Source organism: Ostrinia nubilalis, chromosome 11 (genome assembly GCF_963855985.1).
Source record: "Ostrinia nubilalis chromosome 11, ilOstNubi1.1, whole genome shotgun sequence".
Lineage (NCBI taxonomy): Eukaryota > Metazoa > Arthropoda > Insecta > Lepidoptera > Crambidae > Ostrinia > Ostrinia nubilalis.
Window position 1 is genome coordinate 7,725,261 of NC_087098.1, and position 22,523 is coordinate 7,747,783.

Here is a 22,523-nt window from a genome sequence, read left to right on the forward strand (position 1 = left end):
GGCACATAGCTCGAAGAGCTGATGGCCGCTGGGGCAGGAAAGTTCTTGAGTGGCGACCACGAGCTGGAAGACGTAGCGTGGGCAGGCCTCCCACTAGGTGGACCGACGATCTGGTGAAGGTCGCGGGAGGTACCTGGATGCAAGCGGCGCAGGACCGGTCTTTGTGGAAATCCTTGAAGGGAGGCCTTTGTCCAGCAGTGGACGTCATTCGGCTGAAACGAACGAACGAATTTGTTATTACACAAATTACTAATAGTCCCGTTAGGCCCTCGTACTAAGCTAAATATGCTTGTATCACGAGTGAGCTCACCGCAATAGTCGAGCGGCGGCGGGGACCGAACCCGTGTTCCCCGGATCACGAGTCGGCCAGTCCGACCCCTTCACCGTTCGGCTATCGTGGCTTCATAATAGACGTTATTTTGCAACAAAAATTAAGTCTGATGTGCTGTGTAATTTAGTCTTATCTTCAGACTTCTCTAGCTGTCTTCTGTAATTCAAGCTAACTAATGTAAATATTTGCTAATTGTGTTACTGTGCTTCTTTTTCTTATTCGTTACGCTCTTGGCAGAGCGGTGACTGTGCTTGCAACTAACGATTTATCGATCTATTTATCATTACAGGAGGACGAACGCCTCTAACTTTAACTCTAACCTAAGCAACTAAAAGAGAAATACAAGGCAATACATAAGAAGGTGAAAAATTACTCGACAAAGCTCGCGTCATCTATTAGCTTAGCTCGAGGACCACACAGGACATAGGTAGTGGTTTCATTCTGCATACAAACCTCAGTGACGCCATGTGCAATGAGGTCTGCACTAGGCGCACGGTGCAATTCAGATCCATCGTAACTTCGAACCAACCAGTAAAGCCATTTATTTTCTAAATCAGCCGTCAATCCCATCACTAGAAATAAAACATGTACTTAACAAACGAAAACTTAGAGGAAATTATAATATTAAGTAGATTCATGTATTATATTTGTTCGCACCTTGCTTCCCACTAAATAATTGCGCCGGATAGTAAACCATCTTGTTCTCTCCATTCAGCTTTGCCGCTTCAACTGCGTGCCCTGTGTTCCAGTAAATATACGCTCCAAGAGAGTCTATTGTCAGTTCTTTTGCTACTGTTACTATTGGCACTGGTTCTCTGTTACCGCCATCAAAATTGCCTCTAGTTATCTACAAATATAAACATTATTGTATTTATGTCAAGTCTACCATTAAGGTCATCATCACTTTATAAAATCTTACCAACTGTTGCTTAGGGTTTGACCAGTAAATTTTCTTCCCAACCCAATCGACTGCCAAACTCCCAACATTGTCCATATTGGGCATCAAACCTCTGGCGTGAGATGTAGTGTTGTACCACATTACGGTCGAAGCATTAGTTACTAGGTAGAGCTTGTCCCGGTACCAAGAGATATCAGTTATGTGTAGTTCTCTGAGATGCCCCCTAGATAACGGTATTTGATTAATATGTTGAACTAATTCATAGACTTGAGTGAGCAATGCGTGATTATATTACATACCCGTGTATCAATGTTTGCAAATTGTCGCCACTAAGATCAGTTTGTAGGAGTCCATCGGGACCGGACCATAATAATGTGCTGTGAAGGTTTGTTGGTGAAGACGCTAAGGTTTTACCTACAAATCCGGAAGACCATGGACCTGAAAAAATACAATAAATACAAGTCAATGGTATGATCAAAAATTCGTTATTAATAACAGAACTTGTTAATCTTCACACTTCTTCAGTGATTACCTGATCCAGATGGTGTAATAGCTGCTACTCTAATCGTGTATTCGGCGTCTTGTTCCAGGTTTTCGACAATATACCCAGAATCACTGATGTTTTTACTGAAATCAAATTAAAAGTTTAAGATGAAGTGCTTGGTATTTAGAAAATGGGTTAAAGTATAAAAATTATATCTTCGAAACACATTACATGTCAATGGTATCTCCAGAGGGCGAGTGTATAAGTTGAAGATGGTACGTCCATTGCTGCCACGCTCCGCTTCCTTGGTGTCCTAGCAAGTGTGGTGGAGACCACGCCACTTTTGCCCGGCTTATGCCCATCACACTTTGTACTCCAATCGGTGGATTCACTGGAACCGGTATTGGTTGACAGCTTCTAAGCGCTACCAATACTTGGCGCGTTGCTATTAACTTGGAATTGTATGCTAAAGGGTACTCGTTATGAAAGTAACTGTCACTTTCAGCATGATATTCTTCGGTCAACATCTCTCCACCATTTGTCCAGTAGAAAAGTCCACCTGCGTATGCTATTGAGCGAGTCGATAGAAACATTGGTGTTTGAATGTTGCTTCGAAAGTCTGTCACTTCACGGCTGCAATATAAAAAACATAGTTATCAAAAGATAACGAAACAAAACGATTATCGACTTCGACTTTCCATAAACATACCCATCAAGTGAGACTGCAAGCACAGTATTTTTCTTAAGATGGGCAACAAGGAGCCTGAATTCCGCGTGGTCCACAGTAAAAGCACCGAGATGAGCATCTCTTACTATCAGCTCTGGGGGTGAATCGTGACGAACTCCGTTTGAAATGTTAGCCAAGTCGAGCCTGTATAAGCCACCACGATCTCCACCACGAAGCGCCCAAAATAAGTACCTAAAAGTAATTTTAATTGGTAAAGATTTAGGTTGCTTTTGCAAATTGTGTTTGTAAAGTAGAGATATTGTGCTTACCCATTATACGCATCTACTTCAAAATGAATTGGACGTGAATTAAAACCTGAATAAGCAACTACCGGATTTTTGCCATCAAAGTCACGACGTATAATCTCCCATTGATCAATTGAAGTCAAATTGCTCGTAGAATGTACAACGCCGAGCACATACAAATGGCGGTTTAACCAGTCCACAGACAAGTCTAAAGGATGGGAAGAAGTTGGGCTGATAATGATTTCAGTATTGCCTTTTTTTGATAGAGTACTTCGATATACGTAACCATTAGAAACAGAGACGAATAACGAGTCGCTTGAGATATCCAAACCAACACCTGAAACGGAATGTTATTTTAGTACCTACTCCTATTTTATTTTTTAAGAAATAATAGCAATTTCCTTTGTTTCACATACCAGTAATCGTGTAATTTACGGATGGAGTGCTGTAGAGCTCAATAGGATCGGAGAGCATATCATTTGCGGGCGCTGCTAAGACGTTTTGCTCTCCACCCACAATTAGAATAGGTTGTTGGCTGGGTGCAGCTGAAAGATTGCACTAGATGATATAATACAATAACATAGACAAATGGTTTGCATATCAGCACCCACGATGCGATCTACATGCAAATAAATAGGTTTGTTTATTGAATGAATGCACTCACGCGTGGGCAGCGGCGGTGTGGATACTTTAACGAAAGCCCTTGGTCCCTCGCCCACGGCATTGCGCATCGAGACGGAGACTTCGTACTCCCGAGCTGGTGCTAAGTTTTGAAACATGTAGAACAACGTATTGTTTGATGCTGGCATGTCCTGAAATAAAGCGATTAAATGTAAACCTACGCTATTAAATGTCATCATCGCGTTAACGTTTGATAACTGCTAGGTTAATAGGGTAGTGGACACCCTTGTCAATTTACTTTTATGAGCAGTCAAAACGCGACTCTCCCATAAACGTTGTATGGCAAAGAAAGTTCATCAGGTCGCGATCTCAATTAACTAACAATTTTAATAAATTGCGCCATAGCTGCTTGACATATCAATCGGACCTGACAACCTCAGCTATGAAACTTACCTCCAAGGCGTCAATAGTATTCGGCTGAGTGTCAGTCAATCGCAGCACGTAGGATATGAGCGGCCCATTGGGGAAGGGTCCGGGCTCCCAGGAGATGGACACGCGGCTGGCATCAGGTGCGGCGGCTCTTAGCGATTGCGGTGCCGAGCTGGGCGTCCCGCTTTCCAGAGTGGAGATTACCACCGACGGCGCTGAGTACACCGGCTCGCCTGTCCCGCCTCGGCCCGATAGGAAGATTGCTACACGAAACTAGCAAAACATGGACGTGAGTAATATTTAATACATAGCTAGAAGGTTAGTTATGAATAGTTTCGATTAAAAAGAATAACTAAACCAGATTTTCTAGCTTGTGCTATTTTGATGTAAAGCTAAATTATTGTAATTTCGTCACAAACTAACTGGTCGCACGCTACGCGGGTTACAAAAGCTAGTTTCATCAAAAATGAGGGATTTTGCTTCCTTGTGTGATTTTTCTTCCATTACTTTACCCTTAAAACACCATGTAAAATATCAATAATTCAATGAAGTAGATAAACTACATACCCTGTACTTAGTATAGGGGCGCAAGTTCTCCACGTGGATGATCGACCGGTCGGAGTGGCTGGTGTTGGAGTAGTATTGCCACGTGCCGGGCAGTTCCTCGTACCGCCACTGGACGAGGCAGCTCAGGTTGCCCAGCGTGGGCGCTTCCCACACTAGGGACAGCGAGGTCGCCGTCAGGCTGTCAGCCACCAGCGCCGGCGCAGGCGGGGTTCCAATCAACTCTTGGAGATAAAAGGTTTCATTTGAACTTGTCTATTTATTTTAAAACATATATTGCACATAGAACAAGCTATAGAAGGCAAACGTAATGCATGGCATTCTCTCCCTGTCAGTCTTTGGGCCAAGCATAATTTAATAGTTAATTTCACGATAAAGATACGTAAAGTAGGTATAATGTAGAGTCATAGAAATGGTCTCCTTACCTCTTAACTTTTGAAAGTATGTATTAAGAGCCTCATTGCATCCCATAACACAATACAGTTCCCGCGAAAACGAGGATTCGGATGTAACATTCTGTAAGAAATAATCAGGAATTAGATCATAACAACTTTTTTCAGGACGTAATTTCTATGAAAAGAAAACACGACAAATGCCATGGATACTCACGCATGCCGCTTGACATGAATTTTCCAATCCTTCTCTCCAAAGATTGCACCCAACCGCACACTGGGAACAATAAAAAGTATTTGTTAGATGACTGAAGCGTGAAAACCATTATAATTGGACAATAGAGCGTAACATGATGTGAATATTAGGGTGGAAAGGGTTACAAACATGACCGAATAAGGTACTTAGGTACTATCAAGGATTGGATTTAGTAGATTTTGCTCGATAAAGCGAAAGTAGCCTAACTATTTATAACCCAAGTGTACCTACTTAACATTCATTTGGAAGCATAGAGTATTGTCAATTTTCATCAAAGTTCATGGTTTCTAATATTGGTGTAGATGGAAAAACAAGTGAAAAATTAAAGTTAAACCAATGTAGATTTGATCACAGTTTAAGAGCTGTCTGTCTGTGTCATTCATTATAAAAACGAATATTAACTTAGTGATGACAAGATAGGCGCGAAGCATTTGTATCCTGGGTGATTTACATCAATTAGCGGCAAATGGTGCGGGCTCTAATGCAATTAAATAGCCACCACTCACTTTACCTATTATTTTGATACTTCCAAAATTTTAACGCCACCATATTTAACTTCCATGACACGGACTGAACAGTTAATCAAATAAAGCAATTTGTAAGTCTAATATCTACTTATTTATTTGTATTATTCAGAAATACATATTATAAAATAAGTAAGTACCTACCAAAGTTAGTCGAATTTTAATTACAGTTGGATATTATTAGTTGTTTAGATTCCTATAAGTCCTATCCATATAGAGGTGTCTTTCCTAGGTTACTCGTTAGGTTTTGTATACTTGATTATCATGGCTATCAATGTAATATTCTCATGTAAAACAAAAATTCAATCTTATCCAACACACTAATTTTGATGACTCGTTCCAAAACGGAATCAAACAACTTTCTGTTTATTAGGAACCGTTAAAAATGTTTCGTAATTTATGCGCAGGAGTGCGAGTTGTTTACGCGGAACACGTGCAAGCACATCGCGTGTTTACGTGTAAACAACGAGAGCCAAGCGCCAGAATCTGTGCCGATCTTGAGAGCTTCGTGTATCACTGGTTCTGGTTCTTGTCATTTTTTGCGTGAGAAAGTTTGCGATAATACAAACAGGGACAATTTGACTGGGATTCTACATCCTTCTGTGAAGAAATCTTACTGAAAATGCTACGTTTCAGGAGTTTTAAAAGCAATTTGTAAGTATGAAACCTAATATTATTGTAATAAAAATCACAGTCATGTCCAAATATTGTTAAACTAATGCCCGAGGAGTGATAGTGCTTTGAAGAAAAGATAAGACATACGTGTGTGCTTACGTTAATGAGTAGTAACGGACTTTTACGGTAGGCTGGCGACCTTTACGGGGTGGCAGGTTTGCGGCAAGACGGCGGAAGTAAGGTGGAATAGTTTTGGACACCCACCCAAGATAGGCAATTCACTTTCTTGCGTGGGAAACGATTCTTATCTACCTAATTGTAGGTAGAGCACCTTAATTTATGACTATTCACATGTTGATTAGGATAATTATTTAATTGCACATAATTACATACAAACTTACGTAATAATAAAATTTAACAAACTGTAGAAAAACAATTGATCATCTTTCAATATGACCAATTGACCCTTAATTTTTCTCGATATCAATTTGGTAACTGTCCTGCGTGACGAAATTAAACAAGTATATTATTGCGTGTTGTAATGTGAATTATTAGATAAATTCAATTAGCTACACAGTGGGTGTCCCTCACCTCAATTATGAAGTTATCAACGAACTGAGCTACCATTCAAATTACTTATTTATTGTTTCGTAGATAATAGATTAGTTATAATTAGTCGTACAAACGTCCGAACCATATTACAGTACCATTCATTAGTTTGCTCTCAATTTTAGGAGTAGCATAGTTGGGTAGACAATAGTACCTACATAACATTTTCGATTCAAAGAGTCAAAGACAATGCTTCACTTTGTTACGTGCAAAATATAACTTTACGAATCGAAAAATGGTAAATTATCTAGAGAGGAAGATGTACTTTGGTATTTGACTTTGCTGATGAAAATTAACTTCAAAATTACCTACTTTACATTATTAATTAGCTCCGAAAACATTTGTTTATGTTTTCGCAATGCTTTTGCTTTGTATACAGGAAGCATGAAATTCTGATGCATGCAGATCGCTCGTCTGGCGATTCATGACAATTAAAACGCGCGGAACAATTAACGCGCGATGAGTGTGCGCGGGCGCCGCGATCAGTGCGTCTGTTTCGGCGAGCCAATTGCGGGTCGCGGGCTGACCCACGCACTGCCATCGCCCAGCGAGATCTGGACCGCCTGACGTCAGGGACCACCGGCCTATTAACTAAGTAAATGACTGTTAGATTTAAAAAAACGTATTTGATTATAATAGGCAGGTATTTGACAACAATAATACCTGCCTCTTAGATACATACCAGCATGATACAGTTAAAAATAACTGTTTACATTTTAATGGAGCTACTTAGCAAAACGCATTGTGCGCAGGCAGGTGGAATGTGAAGACTATGATCAGAATCGGGGCATTCAAAAGTTCAGCGGTGGCTAGAATAGGCTCTGTTCTGTTTTATGGGAAGTTTTAAAGTGGCATTCAAATAAAATATCAATTCAACAAAATGGTTTTGAGGCCTCTTTTCCGGTAAATTAACAAGTGGCTCTTTAAAAGCACGCCTGCATCCGATCAGGCGGAGTGCGCCGGCGCAGCCGCTAACACGCCTCTTCCGCCATGGCTGTCACAACACCACGCCCCGCGCCCTGGGCCTCATGAACAATTTATAGTTCTGTCGGACGGACTCATTCAGCATATGTATACTTGTCAATTCATATTACGGCCATATTGGTCCCTTTGACATGTTGTACGTAAACTTTGAACTTGCTAACTGCTACTACTCGTACCACTTGTACCACTTAAGTCAGATATTGTTTTCAAACTTTGAAATTATCGTGGTTCTTACCTACACGATTCCTTTACTTACTTTCTTGGAAATAATAATTTTATTAATTAGTACAAAGAAGACTTATAATTGCAAAAAAAAGCGGACTGAAAAAAAACTATTGCGCCTACCACTAAAAAGATTGTAGGTACTTGTAACAACCAAATGTCAAGCCCTATTGCTCTCAATAGAAAATAAACGGAATGTCCTAATAACAGGGAGCTATTAAAGCGGCTAAGTAAATTAGTGGCTCATTAGCCAGCATCCTGTCTCGTGCCGTAATAATAACAAAACAATAGCTCTCCCTGTAGGGTCATTAATGTGGCGTCGGTCGTGGAGCGATTTCGGAAACAGCTCGGAAGTCCAATTGGGAGCGCAGCGGATGCAGGGCGCTGTGAAAGCACTCACGGATAATTTGCTTGTTAATTGCTATGTGTTAAACGGCTATGTTTGTTATCTAATAGCATTAATATACATATGATTCGTCATGCAACAGGAATGGTGTGTACTTCTCAGTTAACGTTCAGATTATGGAATTCACTTTTCTAATGCTTACAAAGCTTAAGAATATCCGACAAAGTTCGTCACCTTAAACTTCTATGTAAGATAGGCAGGTTAGAAAGATTGAAATCAATGATGATGAAACCATACTGATAATTCAGTCATGTTTTTTGTAGTAAGTTATCCTACTAATATTATAATGGATGTATGTTTGTTTCTTTTTAACCCATAAACTCCTGAACGATTTATGATAACGAATTGTGACAAACTGAATTTCACGCGGGCGAAACCGCGGGCAAAAGCTATCACTAATAACGATAAGTACGTTTATTTTCCAATAATATATCATATTATCAGTATCAAAATTAACCCACAAAAATATACACAATAATATCTTAATATTTTGACCCTTGACTGAAACCGTTCGACTCTACATTTTGTCAGTGATACATACGTGGGAAAACAATTGCATTTTTTATTTAAATTAATTTATTTATTTTTGGGTTTGTAAGTTGGCGCCAGAGGACGATAAGAATCGAGCAATATTGCTGTTTTTCTAACGGTCGTGACCCCTGATAACATGGGGTGTCGTCTGCTACATTATATGCTGATTTTACGCGACCTCATCATCTGTTTATATCGTGATCATAAATCAAACGCACAGTTAAATTCTATAATTATGATTTATGCCCACGTGTATAACGTCTATTACAGAGCTAACGTGATAGGAACTACGATTATGGTGACTCTGATACTATCTTGTCCCATTAATCCATTAAGATACGATTCGACACGAAGGAGGTGGTTTACTAGCAATTGACGGTAAACAGGTGCTTGAAGACCACTGCGTAAACGTCGGTATGTTCTATAAGTTGACTTTTCTCTTGTGATGGACAAGGCAATATGAACTTTCTGGGTTTGAACCATCCACTACGAAATTAGCTCGTGATGTCTTCTTTTAACAAGGAAAACATATGTCGTAAATAAATGTAAGTCAAACAACTCCAAAATATGTGAGCAGGTCACGAGCTGGCCCACGCCAACTGGTTGTCTCCGGCAATTGGATAATGCAGCAAATTGGGGCCCACACCGCGCCCGCCCGCACTCCCGACGCCTCAAGGGCTCTCCTCTCCATTTTGTCTAGTGTGCCGTGCTGGCCTCTACCAGGCGACTTGAATGGCCGTTGCTCATTTTGTTGTCGCTAAATATACAGACCGAAGCCGATATAGATCAACCCAGTTAGCCCATTCATGAACCGCGAGCTGTGTAGAGGTCATCGCGGCAAACGATCCTAAAATAGTATCTTCCATAAGCTGCTAAGTATTTATCATTTAGTGAATATGTTGAAAACGTTTTTACAAACTATATGGACTGCACCGTTATTTTCATGCATGTAAAGCATTTATTATGCCGCTGCATCTCCAATAGATTTCAAGGTTGCCAACACTTAGCAGTTACAAGTGTATACTTAGTTGCGCTTAAGAATCTTCTAATAAATGGTTGGGATCACCTTAGTGATTTTCAATGATAAACGCAAAACGTAGAGTCAACAATCTACGGAAATAATAGTTAGTGGAGCTCACCTTAGTAACTTTCAATGATAAAGGCAAAACATCAACAATCTACGGAAACACTGATTGAAGTTGTCGTAAGATAACAAGGGGATATAATACCAAATGTTCTATTTGTGTTGTGCGGACGAGAGTACAATAATTGGACAATAAATCATAACACTCTGCGGCTGAGTGCACTCGCGACAATTTCGCTCAGCGGATGAACGGGAGCAGTGCGGGGAGAGGAAAGGCTTGGAGTATTGTGGATCGCTGCGCAGGGGGGTGAGGTATTGAATGGGCGAAGCAAGCGCAGCTCGCAGGCGGGGAACCGTCCACGTAATGAGGAAATAGGAATTAGCGGGCGACAAAGCCGAGTGCAGCTCTTTATGGTAACAGTATCTGGATTCCTTAAATTATCATGCATTATTTTAATGGATTCCACTTGTTTTTTTCGAGCTCGTCATTATGAGGTTTATCTTTACCATATTTGACAAACTACGAGTACCTTAGAACTACTACATAAACAAACAAGGTAAATAAGAACAAAGAAACTCATGTTGCGTACAGCTTACTCCCACCAGGAAATGCTAGATTCCTAAAATCAAGCTGCGTTTAGATATTAAGACGTCTGGGTCTTAATCAACGCTAGACGCTAACTAAAACTTTAATTTAAAGGTTGAGTAACGAAATGACAATCATCATTTAAACTACGCACCGGCGGCATTCTTGGCTAAAAATAACTTCATTACCATTGAAGAAATAAATAAGAGGTCTTCCTCTGAGAGAAACAAAAATTGTTATTTTTAAACTGTAATTTCTGCCTAATAGTTGCCTGAAAAAAGGTCTACGGTCTACGGATGCATTTTTCATAGATGTTTTGGGTTTGTCACAGAAAGGTTATTGTTTGTGGACACGGCTTCCAATACCTTTGTGACGCCCTGAGGAATTTGCATTTTTTTGCGAAGCTCCCCAGATTAATTCGAAACTTGGGTCGAGAGACTTGGGATTCTCTACCACTGAACAACGAGAGAGAGTGATCTCAAAACCAAGAACATACCTACAATTCAAACGAATGCACTAACTTTAAGCGAGCGACAACAGCAAATATGAACAAACATAATCAGCGTTTATTAGCTAATGAAAGGGCTGAGTGGTCTTCATATCGCACATATTTCAATTATGATTCTAATTGGTGCTCGGCGCACGCGCACTTCGGAGAAAGTTCTCGTGTGAACTCAAGTTTGGGCACGACATAAACGAACCCCATAGCAGCAGCCATAACGCTCTGCAACTAATTAACATTTAAAACCTAACTAACGATAGCATTACATCGCACAAAGTCCAACATAATAATATTGAAATTCAGAATATTCATGAATGCACCTGACGCCAAGTCAATGGCCGGTCTCATTATAGTTCCGGCTTGAATCGTTGTTTTGATGGTTTTGCTCTACTGCCTTTACGAATAAATTATTATAATCGGTAACGTAACGTTATAAAGTTCCCACACTGTTTTAACATTTATGAATTGTTAAACACTGAATTAAACTAATTACCTTAACCTTTTGATTTCAACAATGTCTGTTTACGTTCGCATAGCTTTTTAGAAGGTAGAGTCATGGCAACATCACATACTTAATCAAAGAGCCTAATTAAGTCTTCAGTTTGTCATAGACACTATGATACATAGAAGTATCCTTTAATGCAGCCATAGTAGTCAACTAAGTTTTGTTATTTCCTGTAGATACGACAAAATTGAACAAATTAAGCAAGATAAAACTACGTAGTTAATAATCACTTGTTATATTATCAGCTAGACACCAGTGCCTCATCTGGTTAAAAAAAATTGTTTAGTACAACCAACGTGAACGGATACTGAAAAATTTTATTTGCATTTTCAGAACCACTTCAATCAAGTAAATAGTAGAGCAGCACATAGGTACATTTTGTACTTGAACTGGTGAATTTATAATTTATGTGTGAAATACGAGCATAATTTTTTCACTTCCAGTTTGTGATTGTCCACTTCCGAAGGCAGGGCAGCCAAGCGGCTCGCATCGCATTCCGGCACAGGCCCTCACGGGGATTTTAAATGGTTGTGCGTTCATGTATGTCTACCTGTTTTATTTCTATCCGGATCATTTGTTTTATTGGATCGGTTATTGATGATATTTTACGACGAATTACAGTATTATGTAAGTATGGGATTTGTTAGGTGTTTATTCAAAATCAAAATTATTTTATTCAATTTAGACCATTAGTGGCACTTATGAGATAATTCTATAATAGCACTGTACTAAAATGGATTAGCGAGATAGACGGAGGAGAAGCCTTCTATTAAACTGTTACCTACCTACCACAAAAATGTAGTAGTCGTAACTCTCGTGAGTGCATGGACAAAACATAGACATGACGTTATTACATTATCTAGTACGTGAAAAATAATCGGTAAAACAGATAAAATACATCTGATAGCGCTTTGAAAAGTTAAATATCTTTAGTTTAACGAACTTGCCTTATCAAGAGTTATTGGACCATTTAATATGGGTTTCCTGTGCTGCCAGCGCCGGCCACCCTTTACGCACAGCCTATAAAACGATAGAGTAAAATGAATGAACTCTAAAATAGATCTGGGGGAGCTGACTGGCAACTAGCAGCTTCCTTCCTGCGCGCGTCCGGCGTGGAGTCTCACGCGACCCGCGTCCGGGCGCCTCCGTGCTGGCCCATGGGACCACGCGCGGGCGCAGCCTCTGATGTCGAAGACCATAGACTAGCCAGAATGCAGCTTTGAAAATTACCATAGCCAACAATTCCAAGGGATAACAGCTACGAAAAGTTAGTTATGTTAAATAAATAAAAGCTTTAAAAAACACTACCCTTCTAAGGGCATACGAGTACCTAAATAATGTGTTTGTATTACGAACAACGATTCATTATAAAATAAAATAAAACGACTAATAAAATTTACAAAAATGAAAGAAACATACCTTTAAGTATTTATTCCATTAATTATTAAGTATTTATTCCATTAATTAGGGAAAGGTTCAGAGAACACTGTGAAGTGTTAATGTTAACAATTAAAAAACCAAAACCTCAGGAAATAATAAAAAGCACAACCAGGATAAACTGACGAAAAGTTTACATCGTAGATTAAGTGTAAACGATCTATTTAACGGAAAGTTGTGTTGTTGAAACCTGTGTAGAGCAAAGGTATAATGTTAACAACTTGAAAGATGCAAAAGCCCGCGGGTGTTAACTACCAGTCCCTCCGCTTGCAACGAGGTGCAACGTGTTGATGGACGTTACCAGAACATGTTACCAGAATTCCAGTACATTTCAATGCATACCTGATATTTATAAATTGTTTTACAAGACACACAATCTTGTTGAGCTAGTAATTAAATGTTCACTTTGTTATTATTTATTATTGAATAGCTATCTATACCCGTTGTTTTTCAAGTGTGCAACCTTTATCATCTCTAGTCTGTGTGGAATGCAAATTAAATTATCATTTCATAAGCGAACGCAGTCTAATTAATTTTAACATTTGTAACATTTCTGCAAAGTTAAGTCATTATAAATTATTGTTGCAAATTATGAAGTTTTGTAAAGCTTGAGTTATAATAACAATGGTTTATGGCAGTATAAAAGTGAAGCATAACATAACAAATAATAATTTCATGGAAACAAGTCAATTGAGCTCATTTGCAGCGCGGAGGGTGCGCGCCCCGGCTACCCACTTGACTGTTTTTGCGCCGCCGCCCGCGCCGCTTAAATTGGACCAAACTGATAATTTTGACATTAAACAGTAGTAACTGTCAAGCTTTGGCGGGAACATTACGTTTTATGTCAGTTTTTGTGCACCGAATGATGGATAACATGAGTTTGTGAGAACAAAACTTAACTCACTAAAACGAAACTTTGTGAAGCTATAATTGTTACAAGAAGGTATTGTTTTGAACAGCAGAAAATTATACGCTGCCTCCAACTTTTCAAACAGGTGTCATTGAGTGTCTGTTTACAAGTAGAGCAGGGTTTTAGACAAAAGAAAACTCAGTCTACGACTCGTTTTGTTTTGCCTACCTCAAACGGTCCTATTCTATTAGTGTCCATTCGTTACGGTCACAAACAAGCTCTTAGTTGACCTATATTGTAAGGACGTCATCTATCTGCATTACGAAACCTGTATCTCGTACAATGGTAGAGTGTTGAACCTTACAAAATAAGTACTTATAACTACAACTTATTTACAATTATCTAAATGTGCAGTTTATCGTTATGTTTTTGAAACAGTATTCATTTAATACATACGTATATCACGTTACGAGGTCATAGTTGAGCTGCGATTCAGTTATCTAAAAGTAATTATAAAACTTATTACCGTCAAGTGTAATTATTTTCGTATGGCAACCATCTCATCTCACCCCGTAGCTGCGTAGTGACTCCGTTATTTTGTTTAGTCCTCCACTAAAGTGTTGATTAATTAATTAAAAACAATTTCGACTAAGTAGGTATTCTTTTAACGACTTGCTATTAAAATAAATCGGTTCCGTAAATGTTGTTTATAATTTACAGATGCCAGACATGATTGCTGACACGTCTGGAACACGATCAATTTTTTTTTTCTTAACTTAAGTATGTATTAATTATTAATTCTGAAAATGTCATTAGAAACAATGAAATAAAAACATGTTTTAAAGACATAACCATTTATAACATACAATTTGAATGAAATTGCATGTTATCTAAGATTGAGTTTCCGCTACAAACAGAAGCTGTTAAATTTGGGTTAGCCAATAGCCAATAAAATATAAAACAAACTTACGCTTATCTCGACTGGTTCGTTTTTATGATTTGTCGCGTATAAACGTTTTACGAGACAAAATACGCTTTTATTTTGTCACAATACAACCAATAATATATTACTAATTAGCCAACCGATATGATACCAATTAGAGTACAATCAAAAGTAATCAATTGCTTTACATGTAAATATTTACGATTTTATAAGAGTTAACAAATCTAGTATATCTTGGTAACGTAGCGAGTAAGTAAGAGTAAGCTCCGGACTATCTCTCAGGTACTAAAATGTTAGAACCTGATTACTTACATAAGTAAGTAATAATGGCATTAAAGTAGGTAACTTCATATGATTTCATTGTGCTTACCTGTTGGACACTGCATTCTGATCCACAGTTAACATCAAAATGGACGTCACCCGTTCGATTCTGTGAAAGAAACGCATAATTTTAATGTAACATTTAGCTGTAACTTTTCCTTAGAAATTCAAAATAGAATAAAAAATAATGTAGAGTTCAATTATTGTAGTTAGTTTTTAGGGTTTAGGTCCAAAAACACCGGAATATGGTATGGTTATAGTTTGGTTCGGTTCGGTTAAAATAATTTAGCCTTAGTTGTAATCTGGCTTTTAAACAAAGCTCGGATGATTATTGTTACAATTTTTATTATCAAATTATATTATTATTTAAAAAAGCAGCGGTAAAATATCTGACCTAACACTGTTTTAAAATCTGTTATCATAGACCACACACAGTTATGTAATGTTATACAACAATGTCTATGATTTTTACCTGACTGTACGACAGAACTCAAGAGTTAACCTGTCACGGCGGATTCATAAAAAGGGAGAGATAGCCTAATAATTATGGGTCTTCAAAAAAGTAATCGAGGGCTAGTTTTTGTAACGGCCGAAGGATGTCCACCGGAGCCAGCGAGCTTCCGGCGTGACGGCGCGTGCGCATCGGAGCGTGAGCGGGTCCTACCTGCGATTAACCTCTGATTTGACATCGCACGTTCTGTGCTGCGTAGTTTTATATGATACAATCAACAATTACATTAAAATACCAGTTAAGTGACTGGAATTTGACTATTACAAGTAGATAGGAAGTAAGAGAAATCTCCTTACCCTGCACGGAAAAAAATACCTCGTAGTGATTACTAGAATTCTGGTAAACCCAACAAAAATTTTCGTGTTATAGCACGTATACGTGACAGCTAGAAGAGAGAGAGTTTTATGCATGGACAAAAATCAAATACGACTATTCAGTTTTTGATAAATATTTTGGTTGGTTATAACAACACCGTAAAATAAAACATGCCTACAAGTAACAAGCATTTTCTATCAGTCAACCCTGATTAGAAGGGTTAGGCATAATAAGCGATAATCAAAGTTGGAGAATAAAGCTACCAAAGAAATTGCGTTTATTTTGAATATTTCAATCAGAATATCGATGAATCCCACTTAAAATTGGAGGGATCGATAGGCCCTTTGGACCTTCTACGAGTAGGTAAAATACTAAAAGTATTTACTCAATAACCCAAGGGGTTGAAGACCAAACAAACTCTATGTAAAAATCTTAAAACCCCTTATGAGAGCATAATAGAATATTATTCATGCCAATTCCATGCCTAAGCGACTCTTAATAATAACATAAAACATCTCTTTTTGTAAATCAGGTGAAAAAAAGAGATCTCATAGGTATCAGTTTTTTGCAAGCGTGTGACCGGAACCGATCTGGTGGAGCGGTGGCTTCTGTAAGGCTTCGCAGCGAAACGCGATACCGTGTGGTTTTCGCTTTGGGATTTTTTGGAAAAAGACTCATTCACGAATCAAACATGGGGTGTTTTGTAACATGAAACTATTGCAGTTAAGTTTGTTTTGTGAATAACGGTGTACGGTACTCAACGTACTTAACTGGATTAAAAGCTTTAATCTTGTAAATAAGATGCTGAGTTTCTTGGTTGCTTCATATCAGCGCTAGCCCACGTTTTTGTACCGAAACAGTGGTACAGTTAGTTAATGCTAAAAAGAGTTGATTTGTAAAAGTCTTGTTACTGAAAATAATGAATTTTAACTTAGTTCATTAGTGGACAGCACTTTGTTGAAAAGATGAAAATTGTGCTGTACAAGTATTTATAGTTAGTATATAAGTTGAAAAGATCGTAATTAACATTATGAAAATGAAGTGGTGATGGTGGACCATCACCATGGCTGCAGGGTAGTAGAGTTCGCTTAATGATAAGATGTGTTAAGAGGACTAGCTTTACATGTTCCAATTCTATGTTCTATATTCTTTTACTAGCCATCTAAAGCTCTTTTAAGATATAATTAATTCGAAGTACATGTATGATTTAATAAAGCCAGTTAAGATGTAAACAATCCGTATGTAGAATCAGGACCAAGGCCAGAGTTTGAGTGCCTAATCCAGCGAGTTGGCCGAAGTGTAGGGACGCTCTATATTTAGCGCCGCGTTCATTACAGTAGATCGCTAATTGTTCACAATTACTTAGATGTGCGTTGAACCTGCGCGAGCGCAAACAAACAATAAGTATGCGATCGTCTTCGCCCCCGCGTATTCAGTAATTCATTGACGGCTTTCTATCAATGACTGCATCTATTTCATTCGCGGTTTTCTATTATTACTTGCGATATTATCGATAGGACAAAAGGTTATTGGATAAGTTATATGGCTTCTAGTTATTACTGTAATGATTAATGGGTAATTTGGCGCAACGAGAAATCAAATGATAAACAAATATTTTACGACAGCTTCTCGCATTAGCCCATTACTGATTAAGATTTACAAATAAATTACAACACCTACAAGACCATCTTGATTAAATATCAGACAATAAATAATTCACTGCAAAAAATGACCTAAGACCAGATTAGGTTTATTCGTGATGCATATAAACATTGCTCTTATCTGCAAAAGCCTGTTTTGGGTATACGAACACATTGAATATTCATGTTAATTTTAAGAAGAAAGTAAGTATTCTACTGAAAAATGTATAATAATATTGTAAAATACACATATTTGATTTGATTTATTGAAACCTTTAGCTTATACCAATACTTTATAAAATAGAATCAAGGGTAGGTTAGTCCTTATAAAGTTATAATGAACTTATTTGGGAAATCGAACCTGGAAGGGACATTTTTCATTGCACCGAGCAACGGCTTCCGCTCCAAATTTCTCGGTGATGGAACTGTAATCGCAGCCAATTGGCCGAGCGGACAAAGCCAATCCGAGCAGCGACAACACTAGCCATTTGTGCCAATTCTGCGGCGCGCTCATTGTGCTCCTCCACCGACTCCACTCCTGCGCACTGTCATCCGACCACGAGAAACATGTCCACATTCGCACTCCAATATCACATTATAATCAGTCTTGAAAAGAGATCTAGGGTCCTTTGATGTGTTTGTTTATTTAATCAAAATGTAGAGTTTTCGCGCGTAACGGCATAACGTTCGTAGTCGAAAGCGCGGGCGAGGTGGCGCGCACGCATCGAAAGCCGCTCGTGGACTGAATCGCGCGCATCCGCCCGCCGCCGCACGCGCTACGCGTCGCCCGCCGCGCTACGGTTGGGCGCTGCTACGGCTCTACCTGTAGCCGTAACCACTAATTAATAGCAGATACGCCCATTTCATGAAACGACGCCCAGTACACTAATTTAAATTGATTTCATCAAGTGATTTATTGAATTTGAATCAGAATATTGGGACAAAAATCTCTGGCTTCAATTTCTTAGTGTGTTTTCATACTTTCACGCTGTTTCAGAAAACAGCTTAGGCGTAGTTATTTCGAGGTATTAGTATTGAGATTCTCGTAGATGTCGTAGCAGATTTCAGCCTTAGTTAAGCTGCATTGCGTATGTTTTATTCATTCAACTTAATAGGACAGTCTTAAACACAGGTAAGTACCTAGTATGCAGTGCAGTGATAAGAGGTGCCAAGAGGATTGGACAGATAACATTTCGCTCTTAAGCAAACCAAAATTAATCATTGAGACAATATTTTCTCGTTACTTTCTACTGCCGTTTGACCTTGTTGATCCTAATTCTGTGGTTTATGGCACATTGGTCATGGCGTGGTGGAGCAAGGACGACGCGCGGCTTCCAATTGATATAACGACACACCAAGTTGATTCCACTTCCCACGCTTAGTCCGCGGCATTCCTCTACGAACTCAACCCGATGACTTCATCTAGGTACTAACTAGTTATTTTACTAGATTTTTAGGTAAATAATGCTCAGGCATACGTACGTAAATGGACACCGGAAGATATAAATTTATATTGGTAGGTACCAATATAAATAATGTAGGTACGAATACAAAAACAAAAATACTTCTGTGTTTTCAGCTCACAAAAGCTACATCTAGAAAAAATATCAATCATAATGTATCAATCAAACTGAGCATGGTTTGTCTGTTAAAATTTGTCGGGAAACTGTGATAAAAAGTAAAATATTTACTATTAATAATACTTTATTTTTTATTATTAATTTGGATTTTCCATAACAATTTCTATCTAATCGTGGGAACGACCTTAAGACCGGACTATTTTATGAATACGAGTTAGAGATAACGAATTAAGAACCAGTAAACAAAGTAATTTCAATTATACCTAACATGACTACAGTTTTAATTACAATAATTTTGGAAAGACAACTTTAAACAGCTATATTTCGTTCGTTCATTTCAACCAAAATAAGTCCACTGCTCGACAAAACATCAGCTAAAACTATATTTACTTTAAATTTGAGCAAGATCATTAATTAGGATACCTACACATTATTTATTACTTACCTTCGTTATTTTAAATCCAGAACAGCGATACAGCTATCCAGCGAGATGGCATACTCAGCTGACAGAAAGTTTTAAAGTATAAACTCGACTCTATCTGCAACAATTTACAAACCGATGTTATTATACATTACTTTGTGTCAGGCGTTACCCTTCTTCCATTCCTAATGTTTTGGAGGTGATATGCATCGCTTAGTGACCAACAAGATGCAATAGAAATAATCGTATTATTAATGATTTGATCTTGCCTTGTAAAAGACATAAACGCACCTGTAAAAATATTGATTAAATGTAGTAATTAACTTTGTATTACATTCAAAGAAAGTTATTAAGAATAAGGCATTAACTTTTAAAAAAAATAAAACCGACTTCAAATGCGTGTACACAAAAAAAACTAAAAATTAAAAATATTGCGTATAAAAAAGTTCATCCCCAATTTTCTACCCTTGGGGGTGAAATATTTTCTTCAAATTCGCATGAAACCACCCTTTTGATAATACCTATTCAACAAAAAAATAATCGTTCAAATTTATTTATAATCGGCGGAGATATTGCGTATAAAAAAGTTCATCCCCAATTTTCCACCCTTGGGGGTTGTTTTTTCTATTATTAAATTTAAATGGGACCACCCTTGAGGTATTACCTATACGCCGAAAAAAGATTTGTTCAAATCGGTTCATAATTGGCGGAGTTATCGCGTAACAAACATAGAAAAAAAAAAACATACGGGTCGAATTGAGAACCTCCTCCTTTTTTGAAGTCGGTTGAAAATAATAAGTACATTATTATTTTAAGAATAAATTAACTGAATTTCAGCTTTTCCAAAAAAAAATTATATATCTCGTATTTTGTAATTACTAACTCTGATAGCTATAAAATTCTAATATTTCAATTAAAGTCTGAACTTTGCTTTTTATCCTAAACGTAAAGCCGCCATTATTTCAGTAAATTGTAGAAAAAATACAATAACTCAATGAGATACCATAGCTCCGCCATCTAGAGCGCACCATAGTGAATCATTGTGTCTGAATCTCCAGTTCAAAGCAAGCGTACTACACAATATTTATCAATAGGGTGCTACGAGTGAAGTAGACGTTAGGGAAAACTCGACTAGATGGCGCTAGAGTCAACGAGCAATACTCTAATTTACTAAAATTGCCAATACAGTAGGACGCCGATTATCCGAACGCCGATTAACCGAATCGCCAATTATCCGAATCGGTCCTATGCGTAATTTATAAAATTAAAACCAAGTAATTTTTATTTTGTATTGGTGTAACAAGTTGGAACTCGCAGGAGTCTACATATATTTCAACTGAGCGTTATTATAGAACTGTAAACACAGTTATTAAAGTTTATTCTATGTGTGACAGTTCGTTTTTAACATGCTTTTTCTTTATTACCAGTCTATGTCCGATTATCCGAATTTTCGATTATCCGAATCGACCCCGGTCCCAATTAATTCGGATAATCGGCGTCCTACTGTAATTATATCCACTCTACTAATTATTATCAATAAATAAATAGAAAGAATTTCATTAACCATACGTAAAATACTTATTTTTATACATCGCTTCCGTAGTTTGTTAGCACAGAAGGTTTATTATGTAGCTGATAAGATTAAAATATTTTTTTACAAGAGACTGTAAAAATGTTAAATTTCATGCACCTAAAAAGTACCTAGTTATTTACAGAAAGAAATAGTATAAACATAGCGCATAGAAATAGAAATAGAAATATTTATTTGTCTTTGAATAGGTTGTACAGAAGGTCGAAAATAACAAAATATGATCACCTATCCAGCCATCAACAATAGCATGCAAATATATCGAAGAAATATTGATATTACATATAATTATTACGGTATTACTTTTTGCTGATTATTCCCTATAGCTTAAAAATTCTTGGAGAGAGTAGAATAATCGCGCGACAAGCCACTTTTGCAATGTGGTCTTAAACTGATTAAAGGACAGTTCTTTAATATCTTGAGGAAGTTTATTATAGATTTGGACACACATGCAGAAACAGTTTTTTTGAATACGAGGATTGGGAAAGTTGTAATCAGGAGTAAGGTACTTTACTATCGTAAGTAGAGTCCTTACACATTTTCAGGGTTTATTTACCCTAAGTTTGGCCAACTTTATGGGTACATCTTCTACTTCAAGTTTGAGGAGGTAGGATGGTTGAAATGATATATCATCTAATAAGACCACATTATGTACGTTAATGTACGTCTCTACGTAAACCATCATTATAAATATTGGCATATCACTTTACATGAAGTTTTCCTGGAGGAAAATAAGCTGAATTGCGTTATGTTACACAGTAGTTTTCACAAAAATAATTGGCTACTTTGAGTCTTAATTCAAAGGAGTGAGGGTCGCGGGTCGCAAAGTAATTTTCACTATTCGTTTCTTAAATTGAACTAAGCTGGACAGCACCTTAAATAAAATACTATGCTATGATATCTTATTATAGTTATAATAGGGGCGATTTTTACAAAAAATAGAATATGTAGAGTCTGATGTGCTGCCGACTCCAATAGGATTAGTCGTTGTTGTAATATGATCCATTTCTTATCGATCGGTATAACTAAGTTGTTTTCTTTCTTCATTTGCTTATTGCTTGATTGGGCAATAAAATACGCAGGAGTGTTCACGAAAACAATTTTTGTAAAGGCAGATTATGTTTATTGTCGCTTTCCGCCTTTACTTTAGAAACATGCATATAGCGATAAATCCCTTTACTATTCTGACAGCTCGAGCTTTTCAGGATATCTTATTTTCAGCGAGAAAATCCTTAAAATAAAGAAAGTTTAGAATGAATTAGTATTTTCAAATGTCACCATTACATATACATCAAATGTTGTACCTACTATGTTTCCATAGGTATCTAAAAGTGGATGCTATGATTAATTTGGTATTTCCTACGCAATATTATTTTATAAAATGCTACTTGAAAAGACTGAA

At 37.6% G+C, this 22,523-nt stretch overlaps 1 protein-coding gene across 1 annotated transcript in view; it reads right to left on the reverse strand.

Annotated features, from left to right (window-relative positions):
• The window catches only part of LOC135075982 (proto-oncogene tyrosine-protein kinase ROS), a 39,335-nt gene extending 21,074 nt beyond the window's left edge, over positions 1 to 18,261 (reverse strand). Inside the window, 16 exon segments of the mRNA XM_063970429.1 lie at positions 785 to 903; positions 989 to 1,178; positions 1,251 to 1,452; positions 1,529 to 1,667; positions 1,762 to 1,856; positions 1,945 to 2,346; positions 2,423 to 2,632; positions 2,710 to 3,022; positions 3,102 to 3,230; positions 3,350 to 3,497; positions 3,760 to 4,008; positions 4,303 to 4,523; positions 4,725 to 4,815; positions 4,909 to 4,968; positions 15,116 to 15,175; positions 17,894 to 18,261. Of these exon segments, the coding sequence (XP_063826499.1) occupies positions 785 to 903; positions 989 to 1,178; positions 1,251 to 1,452; positions 1,529 to 1,667; positions 1,762 to 1,856; positions 1,945 to 2,346; positions 2,423 to 2,632; positions 2,710 to 3,022; positions 3,102 to 3,230; positions 3,350 to 3,497; positions 3,760 to 4,008; positions 4,303 to 4,523; positions 4,725 to 4,815; positions 4,909 to 4,968; positions 15,116 to 15,175; positions 17,894 to 18,109 (2,844 nt within the window). The 5' untranslated portion in view covers positions 18,110 to 18,261.
• Between the last annotated feature and the right edge of the window lie 4,262 nt (positions 18,262 to 22,523).